The following is a 13,525-nucleotide window of genomic DNA, read 5'->3' as shown; positions in this document are numbered from 1 at the left end:
TCCTGGCAGACGATGTATTCAATTTCAAAAAGCATATATCATCGAAAAACGAAAGAAAAACGCATACTTATCACCATACGAGAAATCCACCCCAGACCAAAAGTCAAGATGCTGTTTCCGTGGACCACGGCACACTTCGGATCTGTAGGCGCGAACCGCTAAAATCTACAAGGTAACAGCGCAATCGAAGTTGGCGGTGGTAGCTAGCACATTTAGTATGTCGCTAGCATCTACACTGTGCGCACCAACACGTGGAGAAAGCGGATATTTCAAATACCGCACGCGGCCGAATTTAACCAATTCAATGGAACATGCAGGACATATAAAACTACCTTTAACCCCTTCCCCTATTTTTTAATAGCTTCAAATAAATCAGGATTACTGAATTTTATAGTGTTTCAGGTTTTGACTGAATATTTAAAATAAACGTGACTAGAATGTATTTGAGATTTTTACAACAATTGAATAAATTTTTGTGTGTAGAGTGTTGTGATAAATGAAAATGGTGATTGTTGTTTATGTGAAGTACAATTTTCCATGAGGATGATGCTTCTGACTGCCGCTTTTTTCGTTGTTTTTTCCCATATCGTCATGAGTTTTAATTTTGACGAAGGACCGAGTCAAAGTGAATTGGATAAACCAAGTAAGTTCCTCTTAAGAACAATATTATTGTTTCCAAATTCTAGTATACATAATAAATACAAAGGAAAAATAGTAAGAATGGCAAGTTATGTCAAACGAAATAGTAATTACGCAGGTAATTATTTTACAAGATTGAGTTGGTTTATCTAAATGTTGTTGTGAAAGTGGAATTTAATGGTCAAATTCTAGAAAATCAGTTTCGTGAATAAATTACATGAATAATATTCTTATGGAGCGTCCCGTAGAAAATTTTAGCGTTACATTAAAATTTTTAAATTGATTAGTATTAATATATTCTCAAAATATCTGTTTGATGCCATACAATATGCTAATTCCATAATTCATTCAAAATAGAACGAAATATTCTATTTTTATTGATCTTATCAAAAAATTTGTTCAAAATTTTTTCAAAGCACAAATTTTTCGTTAAAGTTCAAACTATATCCCAATCTATAAATTTAAACAGATAAATTCCGATATCCTCAGTAACATATATACAAAGTAAATTTTATTTTATTCGATATACACAGTGTTGGTTGTAATTGAAGCTTCAATCTAATCATGTGAGGAAATTATCAAACGTCTGCCTAACTGGTTTAATAATAAGCTAAAATTCCACATTCCCAGAAGTGGCTAGGCAAATTCATGGAAAACTACCTCTACATTATATCCAGCTAACAAAACATTGGAAAAGCACTGAAAATTTATTAACTTTCTACCGATTGCTTTATATCAAAAGGAAACTAATCAGGAAATTTTAGAGTCTACAGTATAAAAGAAATAAAATGTGTCTGGAATAACTAGTTCAATGTTTTTTTTTGTCTCAATTAGGTTCAGAGATATTTTGCTGAAATTTAGCAATTTGAAATGTACTAAAGTTATATGTGAACCCAGTATGTTTGCTTCGTCTACCCACATTGCTCGGTTCTTATTTATATATAGACAGAACCGAGATCATTATAATACTTTAACAATCGCTCGGATTGCCTTCTATCGCTCACCAAGTACCTGCAATGTTCAACTTCAATCCCACTGTGATCTCAGGCCTTATATACGATTTAGCGATGCTCCAGAACAAGGTAGAACTTCTGTATCTAGTACTAGCGTCATCTACGAGGAATTTCTACAACATAGTTCAATCTCTTAGAGCTTGAACTGAAACTTATATACATTATCTCCAATTATAGAAAGCTTGTGAGAGATATTATTTTCCTTCATTTTTGTGCAATGTACAGCTTTGTACACAGTTTTCATTATTTCCAAACTCCAATTAATAAAATAAAGACGTTTTTCACAAACCGCTAATTATTTTAAGAAATGCAGCAAATGAAAAAAATAGTCAACTACATTTTCGAATAAATTTCTTTTTTTTTAGGCCTTTCAATATGTTTATCTTGTTGATTTTAGGTCTCTTCTGTTTCAAAATAAGTTTTTCTCAATAATTTTTGTAAGATTGATAAAAAATTCACGTTTCGACTTAACTTCAGTCTTTATCAAAATAAACTCATAAACGTTCCTTAACATAAACCGAATATTTCAGTTATGTTACTACACATATTTGATACTACGGCTTGAAGTTAACATCTGAAACTATTTGGTTGAGTTACCGCGATGAAAAAATAACAGACGATACATTTCCCACATCTTTCACCTATCAAGGGTAAAGTCGAATTCTACAGACAGCCATAATATAGAGAATGCATTTCACACCTTGTTTCCAAAGAAAGTACATATATTTTAGGTAGGTATTAAGGTGTTGTCTTCCTGAAAATAACATTCCATGTTTCGATTTGCTACAACAAAACACCAAAAACTTACTTTTCTAAGAAAGAAGAAACGACTATAGTCGCTACAATGAATTTGAAACTTGTTATAGAGGAGCCTGTATCAACCTAGTCCTAATTTTCTGCGAACAGATCTTTGACAATTTCAACATCTATTTAGGATATTTATATGAACATTCTACGCCGTAAAAATTCCTCATTTTTTTTAGGTTGCCTCACTTCATCGTACATTTTGCGAGATAAAGTTTTGGTTGCTCTTGCATACTGGAAAAAAACCAAAACACAGCCAAAATCTATTATCATCTTCAACGTGAAATTTATATAAAAAATCACAAACGCACACGTGAGCGTGAGAATTTCGGTCTTCTTTGGGTTTTTCCTTAACCTTCCAATATCTACAGTTTCCCCTCTTAAATAACATATATAAGGTCTGGATAACCCTCTTGTCTAATTCGCACAGGAGATCAGAATATTGGCAGAAAATTTTGCTTTTTCTATATATTTCATATTATCAGGACACTCTCCTATATTTTCCGTAAAAAAGCCTTCGATTCCTACGATTTTCGAATTGACTAATCATTTTTCATGGTCCATAATAATGACCTTTTCAATTGAAAATGTATCCGCCTTAGTGGCGACATCATCTTGGTATTCTTATATTTAAGACACTCGTCATTTTTGGTAATTTTGACAAATTCTTGCTAATTCCTGCGCTACAGTACTCTTTAAAGTATGGTATTCAGGCGCTAATTTTCTTACGGAAACCCTTACTCTGCCTTTTCCTATTCTTATCAGTCTTTCTACTTTCTACCGGGTCGAAATTCGTGAAGTTCCACTTTTTGGGAGGTTCAGACACGGTATTTCTTCTTCAAATTTGGTTATAGCATGGTAAATGATTCTGCGTGAAATATTGTGGTTTTAAAATATGCAAATTATGTCAGGCCTACCGATCTATCCAACTAAATTATGAACTCTTTCTCTTATTTCCAACATATAAGAAATGCACTTGTCATAAAAAAGCAACAAAGTCATTTTTGTATTGTATCATCACACAGAACAGTGACAAGAATTTTTTTCGTAACTATGATTTGTGATAAACTACAAAAGCTTGTTTCTTGTAACAGATATTCTCTAGATATTATCCACGTCGCAATTCTTCCCTAGTAGTTTTCGTGTAATTTGGAAAATTACATTGTTGCCTTTGCGTATAATGTACATTCTAAAAGTTCTCGGTTTCAATTTGTTTCTTTTACATAGTAAACATGAGTGCGTAATTTTAGTGTGACCTATTCTTAGTCTAGTTACTATGACTTGTTTTTGGGCGATTACTGCATATTCGCGACCACTGTTCAACACTTTCCTTTATGTGTTTTAGTTTTTGAAATGATCTCTGCCACTCAGATTACCATTGAATATTAATTTTGATATATGCTTTCACGTCAATATATACCGCTCTGTTCATACAGTGATGTACATCATCACTGTAAACCGTAGCGTCTTTTACTTGTTTGTCAGCATCTTCATTTCTTTGTATTCCTTGATGTGAACGCACCCACATAAATCTGACATCTAAGTTGTTGTTTTGTATTAGATGCAATTGAATCTTGATTTGTAGTTCAAGAGGCTTTTTGGTATAGATTATTTTTAAGAAGCCCAAGGCATTTGAGAAGGCCGTTATAATTACTGTTTTTTGTAGATTTGATGATTGAAATGAATCCTTAATTGGCTATGGTATCTAAATATTTTAGAATCTGGTTTTTAGCGGAGGCATACGCGATGGACACATAATCGATCCTAGATATTGTGACATACCTGTAGATTGAGAGTAAAGTCTTTTGATCAGATCACCACTCTTTTTTTGAGAGAACTTTGAATAGGTTTAGTTCATTCTGACATCTGACGACAAGTTCCTTCATATGTTCATTCCAATTTAATTGGGAGTCGAAATCATTCCCAGATATGTGATTTTTTATACAAAAGCGAGAGGAAAACCATTTGGTTACAGTAGTAACTTTTATTTTTTATCTTCTGATTCGTCGAATCATACATCTATATCTTATAAATTATTCATCAATCTAATAATTCCATCTAATGCTTCAATGTTATATGCAACGTTGATTATAATCTACTATTTGTTCTTATACCATCTACGCACCCGTATGCTACTACGTAATCTTGTCCAATACATAGATAAAAGACTTTAACTGTATTGATTTCATTTTGTCTACGGTCGATGACCAACTCAGATTAACAATTTGATATATTTCTATAAGTTAAAGTCATGTTATTGTTTATTGAGTGATTGTATTATTCATGTCACCTGTATAGCAAGCAAGTTCGTCAATACACACCATCGAATGGAAATAATTGAATCTGACATAGGTCATAGGGAAAATGAGACTAAATTATCAAATTACTATATTGTAATCGGTACAAAATTATGATTAATTTGAAACATCAAACTAATAGAAGAAGTGACTCCAAAAACACGGTAGTATTATTAAGTACATTTGTGTTATATAAGTACATCACAAAATAATGTGAAAAACCGAAAGTCGAACATAATATTACGAACTGAATAAAAAGTAACATCGACTATACACGTCCATGCACATCGTGAGGTTTTTTCTTAGATCATAAAGGAAGGTTCTTCACGTTTATTCAAATCGCTTTAAAAATATTTTTTATTAAATTGAATAGTGAATATATCAGAAAAAATCTGAAATACATTTGAATACATTAACTCCCTTGTTATTGATAGTTATTATTAAAACTCGAATATCTATATGTAGTGAGTTGGTATAGAATATGAAAATATTGTGAAATTTTCAGAAGATATTAACAATTCTGTGTATGATCCTTGAGATAAATTCCAGCTGTTTTCATGCAATAATTTTCTTAGGATTAATAATACAAGTAATTCTAGTGAAGAAAAAAATTCTTTTCTATATATCGCAAATCATTTCAGGTAATTCAGTGTGAAAATAATGCTAGAAACCAAACAAAAAATGACGATTTAGTTTCAATAAAAAGGTATGCATCCATTTTGGACTGAGAAACTTGATTTCTCTTCAATTTGTTGATTATACTTTGTGGTTAAAATATCCTTTTCCTATGCAGGACTGGGATTATTATGGTTTTTATAGACTATTTTTTATGAAAGAGAGAGTAATAAGATGATGAAGCATTCGTAAACCATAGTAAACTTCTTGTAGTAGATAGTTAATTTCTTTTTTCACTGAAATAATTAAATATTAATGTTTCTTCATTAACTGTTAAAAGACCAAATTTTCGATGTTTACGCAGCACTTTAAAATCCACTAGAATTCTCAATAGATTGCATACTGCACCCTGCAAGCTGCAACTAATCTAAACTGTTGAGAATACACAACTTGGATCATCTTAGTTCATAGCTTTCTCGAAAGTTTTGATTCTTAAAAACTAATTAGACAGAGGCGGACAAACGTTTTATTGAAATAACTAAATAATAATACTTTGTAGAACTAGGCTCAAAAGCTAAACGATCATAGTCAATCTGGCACAAATGAAAATGAACATTGCATCAGTTCTTTTTCCAGTACAGGTTTCCAATAATCCAAAGATTCTTCAAAATTGACACCAGAAACTACTGATAATGTTAGAAATTAATTTTGATTATGAAATAAAATAGCTTTTAAACCTGACATAATAAAATGTTGTTAATGAGTTGGTTTATGCTAAGCAACCATCTTATCCAGTAAACAATAAATATTGTAACATCATCTCAAACTTGATCTTTATATACCAGACTTCTCTTCATATAAATCTTGATCTCTGATCATTCTATATTGGAGAAATGATTCTAGTCAATCCATAATGCTTTGCCTTCCATATTATAAAACGCATTCTTATATGCATAAAATGCTACCTTTGTGTGACAGGAAACCAGAAAATGTGAAATTTGTTGAAGACGAAACGTATATAATTATGTTATTAATTACGCGTTTATTGCGAAAATGAGATCAATAATTTGTGCTTTTTAGTCTAAAATTGATTATAATATCTTTAGTGGGTACCTTGTACTTATCATATATATTTAATAATTTTTAGAAGATGATCTTAGGATTGGGAAATGTAATTACCTATAAGGACCATACTCTAAGCAGAATACGTTATACAAGAGAAGAACCACAACTTCTATGGACTAAAAATGGGAGAGATGAAGGCAACTGTTCATTATAAAAAAATATTTCAAATAATAGCACGGGTAAATAACGCAATGTTATTCCTGATAAAATGAATGAAAGCAGGAATTCTAAGTATAAGAGTAATACAGCAGCTTTCAATTATTAAGTACCTTGTTTATCGCGAAAAAGTTTCCTTAGTTGTGATTACTTCTGTTGAGTTTTATTGCAACAAACTCCTCGTGAAAGTATAATGTAAACTCTTTCGGTTGTTTAGCAGTTATTGCGATTGCAATGAGGTTTTCTGTAAATTTATATGAATTGATAAATGTTGGAATTGCATCGTGTGTAGTGGCTCCTATATGTAGTAATGGGTAAATATTTGAATATGAAATTCATTCGACCGCCACAATTTCCGGAATAAAAATTAGGGAAATTAAAATCAAGCAGCATGTTGCTTTGACATGAAACTATCGTTGTGTAAAAAACTTTATGATACGAGCTTTGAAAATCTACAAGCTAATAACGAATTAATAAATCATTCAGTTCGTAAATATCGTTGCTATATATTCCAGTTAACCATTATGAACTCCTTATCATATTGTACGTAGTTAAAAGTTTAAAGTAAACTTTGAGGGAACAAATTGTCATTTGAATCCATATGAAATATGTAGATACGGATTTCTCACGTTCTTATATTGCTCCTTAGATTTTTTAGCACATAACTTTTGACGAATGAATGTTTATCGTTTACTCACTCTATTTGATTTGAATCCTATCTGAGCCTAATTCTTCGTCGAAGCTAGAAGCGACTTTGTGAGTTTAGGTTTAGAACAATTCCAAACGCATTGTTTAGTGAAACGCAGCTTATACTAAAGAATGTGAGGTTTCATCAACGCCACATTTGGTCGTGGCGATACTTCAAATTAGATTCAATCTTGTAATATCATCCAAATAATGGGTTTTCATATTTCAAATTAGAATATATTTTGTTTTTCTCATTGAAATTACATTCGAACCTTCAAATTTTAATTCAATAGACAATTTTTTGTACTTATTTAGTTTGAAAAAAATGAATATTCAGCTCTAAAATTGGAATATGAACTGGTAAACTTGAGAAAAACTGTCATATTTAAGTGCACCTTCCAATATAATTCAAATGCACACACACTCGCGTGAGAGTTCTATGGGATATTCTGGGCAACCTTAGCATTTTGTTAAGAGCTAGCCTGTTGGTTATACACTCTCGTCCTCTTGGTCTGGACGTCTTAATATGTGTGCGCGTGTGTGTTTTCGCTGCCTCGGGTAAACCCTTTCTAACCTTAGCAAGAAAAGATCTAATTCGAGTCTTCCTTCGCCTTCTCTACCGCTGTCCTCGATGTATAACTGGGCAATTGCTTATTATTAAAATACAAGTGTACAAAATTTTTGTGATATATAACAAGTGGGGATTGCATCTCCTACCATAAGCTATAGAAGGCCATCTCACTAAGTGAAGCTGGTCGTAAAGTACGTCTTAGTTCAATCATTAGAAATATATATATCAATAAACAAATTATCAACTGAATATTGTCTTTATAATTTCAAGAAATCATCATCATCATCATTCAAATACAAGCAACAGCATGGTTGATAATGCTAGAAAAATCAGATTTCATAGAAACTATAACCGGAATTAAAGGAAAAAGAACATAAAAAACTTTCTCCTGGAGAAGAGTAGTTCTAGAAATTTCTGCATCACTCTTCTCATCGAGAAGTGCTCAGGCTTCCTTATTTAAATGGTGTGGGATGTCATCTAATCAGAAAATCAGCAGCATAAACGATGGCTTCTAGTGTATTATACAAATGCTACCGAGAACAGTCGCGTGAAGAGAACCCTAGCAAAGCATTGTTCTTCTTCACTTAGAATAAAAATGGAAAAACGAGTATCACATCCACAATTCTCGTAAGAACATTCATTTTTTGATAAACAGTTGACTTGTTTGTTGTGTTGTTTCTGAAATGGTTTATTTTGGAAGAGATGTAAGTTGAAAATTTACTTGTATACTGACGATTTTAAGTATCAGTAGAATTATTATATTTGAACCAAATATGGAACCAAACTTATGCTTTGGAAGTGCCTCCCCATTTCTTCGATTACAGATGAAATAATTGAATTTGGAATATCATACTGGCCAATAAAAACGATACAAAAATATAAAAAAAAAATCCATTATACAAATTTTGTTTCTATCTATGGATATTGAATGGAACTCAAGTTTCAAGAGGAAAATGATCAGAAAAACAGGAACCATGCATACTTAGACCACTGAGCAAACTACAAAAAAATTTGTAAGTATCAAAAACAGCCGATGAGGAGGCCGAATGATCAAAATTGACAGGACACCATCGTAGTAGAGTAACAAGGAGCTGTGTTCTGTCAGGTCGTTTTGACCAACAAAAATCATTGAACCTAGTACCTTGTCACCTAAAAAATAAAACATTCTGCGTCTTAAAGCAATCAAACTTTCGGGTAGAAACAGTTCTACAACTTATGTAATGTACGTAAACTGCATATTCTTTTGAAATAGTTATATATTTGATCAAAAGTTACAAAAACATCAAAGTAGAAAGGCTCAAAAAAACATAACTAGAAGCTATGAATTTTTGTTTTAATCGATTCAATCTGTCACATCTCTACTTTTTTTGGAGATTTGGAGTTGCAAAAATAATAACTTGTTACTTTAAATATCCTTTCTTCAAGGAATCATCACAACAATGAAAGTTTACAACCCTTAATATCCAGTTTACAAATTTCACTGTTTTAAAGATGAACGGGTGAAGAGGACTTCACTATCATTGTATAATATTTATAAGTATTTTCAACCTATTCAAAATACATTTACTATTAAATCGATTTATACACATGTTAGTTTTGTTGTCACAATTCTACGTGATGTGTGTTTAGAATACATTCAGTGGAGTAATTGAAAGTTGATATCGAAATAATGATAATTTTTATGTTAAAATTGTATTTTACTGCTTGCACTAATGAATGCTTTCATGGACTTTTTCGAAACGGTTCACATTAATCAAGGTTTTATTTGTTGATACGCTCGATCGTAATGAACCGAAGACTTTTTTGCTATCGTTACCGTTGATTAAAAAAATGCCCGGAAACCGGATAAACTTGACGGTAGTGTAAGCGTAGCGTAGCGGCTATGAGTGATTTTAGACTCGAATATTCTCAAGATAAAAAAAAACCATTGTCGTGGACGTGAATCAAACAAAAGATGTATTCCGAATGAAAATACGCTGAAGTTGCATAAAAGAATAAAAATATAATACCTCTTTGTAATCACGCATTCCAAGCTAATATGAATTTATTACAATATAATTTCCCACATCATAACATCAATATTTTTTACTAGGTAATTTAATTTGTTTTATTATCCGGTACCATAAGAAAACGTGATATGTTTGATTACTTTCTGACTACGAAATAAACGGAACCAATCACAAGGTATATGAGCATGAATAAATGAATTGGAACGAGATCTTTGCCAGGTAGATTATGAGCGTTTTCATAGTGGGATTGTGGCAAAATCAAATACCAACGTCTACTATCTTTAATATATTTCCGAGCTTTCGAATACGTATATATTTATCGTCTGTGATAGAAATTATGGTCTAGTAATATATAAAAATATGTATGATGATATAAAAATAATAAAAATTACTAACATTGATAGATGGCAATTATTTACCCTAAAAATAAGAAGGGGGATGTGACAGGGAGTGAATTATAGGGGTATAACTCTGCTGGAAGTCGTAGCCAGAATCATAAGAAATAGATTAGGCAAATACTTAGAGGAGAAGTCAACTACTTATTGAATTTTCATGCCGAAAGCAATCCAGAACAATAGCTATGACCAAGAATTAAACCTGAAGCTTCTTTTTGTAAATTTCAAGCAGGCGTATTATCCAATAAGTAGAAAACATTCACTTCATACTCTAGCAGCACTCGGAATACCTAAGGTAAAAATGACATTGATTAATACCGAGTATGAAGTAGCTGTCGAAGGTAACCTATCAAAAAAGTTTGGATGAAAAGAGGTTTAAAGAAAGGAGACCCACTATCAAAAGTGTTGTTCAACCTTGTATTAAAAATGATCCCGATAAGTAGTGGCATCCGAAACCAGGAGATGATTTACAATAACAAAACACAAATCCTTGTCTACGCAAATGAAGTGGTACTTATAAGTAGAACGAAAAAGGATCTACAAAAAAATATCTTAATCTTTGAAAAGAAAGCATAAGAATATAGACTGCGCTTAAATGAACATAAGTCCAAATATATGGAGATGTAAAGGGATCTGAATAGCTGCAACCAATTGAAAGTAACGACAGATCAAAACAAGGAGTATAGATTTGATAAAGTCCAGGAGTTCGAATACTTGGGAGTTAGAGTAAAAAACGAAGGAGATGAAACCAGGGAAGTCGACAAAAGACTGGGGAGAGGGAACAAAACGGTTAGGTTAGGTTAGGAGGATTATTAAGATCACAAGATATTTCAAGAGCCACGCATTTACAAGACAGTTATACAACCAACGGTATGGCAGTGAGTGTTGGATCATGAACAAAAAAGTAGAACACAAAATAAACAAAGGGAAGAGAGAGGTACCGAGGAAGATTTTCGAAGAAATGCGAAAGCAAAACAAATGGAGAAGAAGAACGATCGCATGGATCAAAGTACTGTATAGTCAAGCTGATATGGGATATGTGGTCAGAGCAAAAAAACTCCGTTAGATGAGGCATATAACCAGAATGGTGAAAATAACTTTGTTAAGGGAGAATGAGTGATAAGGAAAAGAAGGCATCTACGGAAAAAATGAATAGAAGCATGTAGAGAAGATTTAGAAAGAATAGGAATAGAGAACTGGCGTGAAGCAGCCATGATCAAAAATAGATGGAGGAAAAAATCTATTCGAAAAATCAATATTCAAATTGAAGCTTGATAGCAATATTAAGATTAATGGTACAGAAATCGTTGTTAATTCTCAATGGGTAGATTATGAATGACATTAAATTCTTATAAACTAGATGATGCAAGGTTGTTATGAATGATGTGGAATATTGATTGGTTATTTAATAATTGAAGAGAAAAATAGAGTGCTACGGGGTTGTAGGAGTAACAGAAATCTCCTGGTTGAGAAACATCAGGGAATGGATGGATGGATATACAAAGTATCGAATAATTATTGTGGTTGAAGATCAGCATGCTAGGGGGACGATGAGGAACAATATTAAAAAAATGAAATGGGAATTAAGGTCGAGTTGGAATAATAAAAAGTAAAAAAGTTCCTCTACTATTGAACTCCTTACTATAGATAAAATCAAGTCATAAAGACAGTATTTTGTGTACCCCTCCCGTCATATTTTTCATTTTTCGACCGTTTTTCCTTAAAAATTCCTCAATAAAATAATATTTCTTCGTTTCCTCACTGACCGACGCCTGGCCCAGATAATTCCAACTTACCTTTCTTTTACAACCTTCGCAATTATTTAACAGCATGCAATTAACCTAATTCTACTCGTTATACTTGGTAGCATTCTTCAGGAAAACCAAGTCTCTACTTTCCATATCCCATCGAGACGTTTTAGGTACAAGTATCAAGGATTGAATTATCCACTAGGCAGCGAAGCGAAAGTCTCTCTAACAAGGTCTAAGTTAATTCTAACGGAGCTAAGTTTATGTTTTGTTTGTATGTATAGTTTTCTCATTTTTTTACTTCTTAATCCTTTTTTATATACTTTTGTTGATATATTATCAAAATATATTTCTATAAAACCTGACGAAGATCGAAACGTCAAGATTTCAAACTTTTAAACAAAATTTTTGATCAAAAGCGACCTAATATCAAGATAATATATCAACAAAACTATATGTAAATTTCGTGTAGTCAATCGACGATTATTGTATGCGCTCATGGATGTAACCAATAATTTTTTCTATCATCCATACTAGATTTTTATAGTATCAAACATTCAAACTTTAGTAAGCTAATAATACTACACTTTTCATTTGGTTTTATAACCGAAAAGTTGAAAAACAAGCTATATAATCATCCTTTAGTGAACTTGAAATAATAATTTCGCTTTCAATTAATGTTTAATTCATGCTTTTTTAACATGGTAAACATCCCCGTGGGTTACGCACAATAATTCTGAAGCAGTGCAGCTTCTAAGAAAATATTTCTTTCTAGGTGTTTATATTGAACAAATTTTTTACAAAATTAACACCAATTACAGTGTATGATACACGTTACGATAAAAAAGTTGACGAACGTGAGCTAGAACTTAATATTTCCTACCTCTCTATATATTATATAGGTAGGTTTTCCCGCTGGAATTCTTTTCCTCGAGGGAGAATTTATTGGCGCGGAAAATTTAGGATATATATGTATGACAAACTAAGTAAGTTTTAGCATACTTTGGGTCTCTAAAAACGAATAATACAAAATTAGCATAATACATTAATTTATTAATACAATGTATATCTTCATCAAAAAACTCATGTCGATAATTGTTTAGAAAAGTTTGATTTATTAATTATTAATATAATCCAGGACGTACGACAAACACGATATGATAATATCTCGTATATCAAAATTATATGAGTGTTTCCTCAAAAGGTTTTAAATATACTTCTAACAAAATCTAGTTAATTTATAAACTGGATGAACCTTAAAGTTTATTGGTTTTTTTATTTTCAATTTATAACCCAGCAGCTCAATTAAAATGAATAATAATAAACATTCTTATAGGAATAATTTAGAAAATGATATACGAGTTTGTATGTATAAATAATAACTTTATATATTAAACATAACAGTAAACTCAAAACATTATTTCTTTGTGGGTGGGCCTGGAGGGAAAGCTGTTGGCAACATTGGA

At 31.7% G+C, this 13,525-nt stretch overlaps 1 protein-coding gene across 1 annotated transcript in view; it reads left to right on the top strand.

Moving 5' to 3' along the window:
- Positions 1-214: 214 nt before the first annotated feature.
- Positions 215-13,525, top strand: part of LOC130891370 (nephrin) — a 526,229-nt gene continuing 512,918 nt past the window's right edge. The window contains exon 1 of the mRNA XM_057796033.1: positions 215-643. Coding sequence (XP_057652016.1) covers positions 538-643 — 106 coding nt within the window. The 5' untranslated portion in view covers positions 215-537. The remainder of the gene's footprint in view (positions 644-13,525) is intronic.

This window comes from Diorhabda carinulata, chromosome 3 (genome assembly GCF_026250575.1).
Source record: "Diorhabda carinulata isolate Delta chromosome 3, icDioCari1.1, whole genome shotgun sequence".
Classification (NCBI taxonomy): domain Eukaryota; kingdom Metazoa; phylum Arthropoda; class Insecta; order Coleoptera; family Chrysomelidae; genus Diorhabda; species Diorhabda carinulata.
The sequence above is the reverse complement of the archived record's forward strand: the minus strand, read 5'-3'. Positions and strand labels throughout refer to the sequence as shown.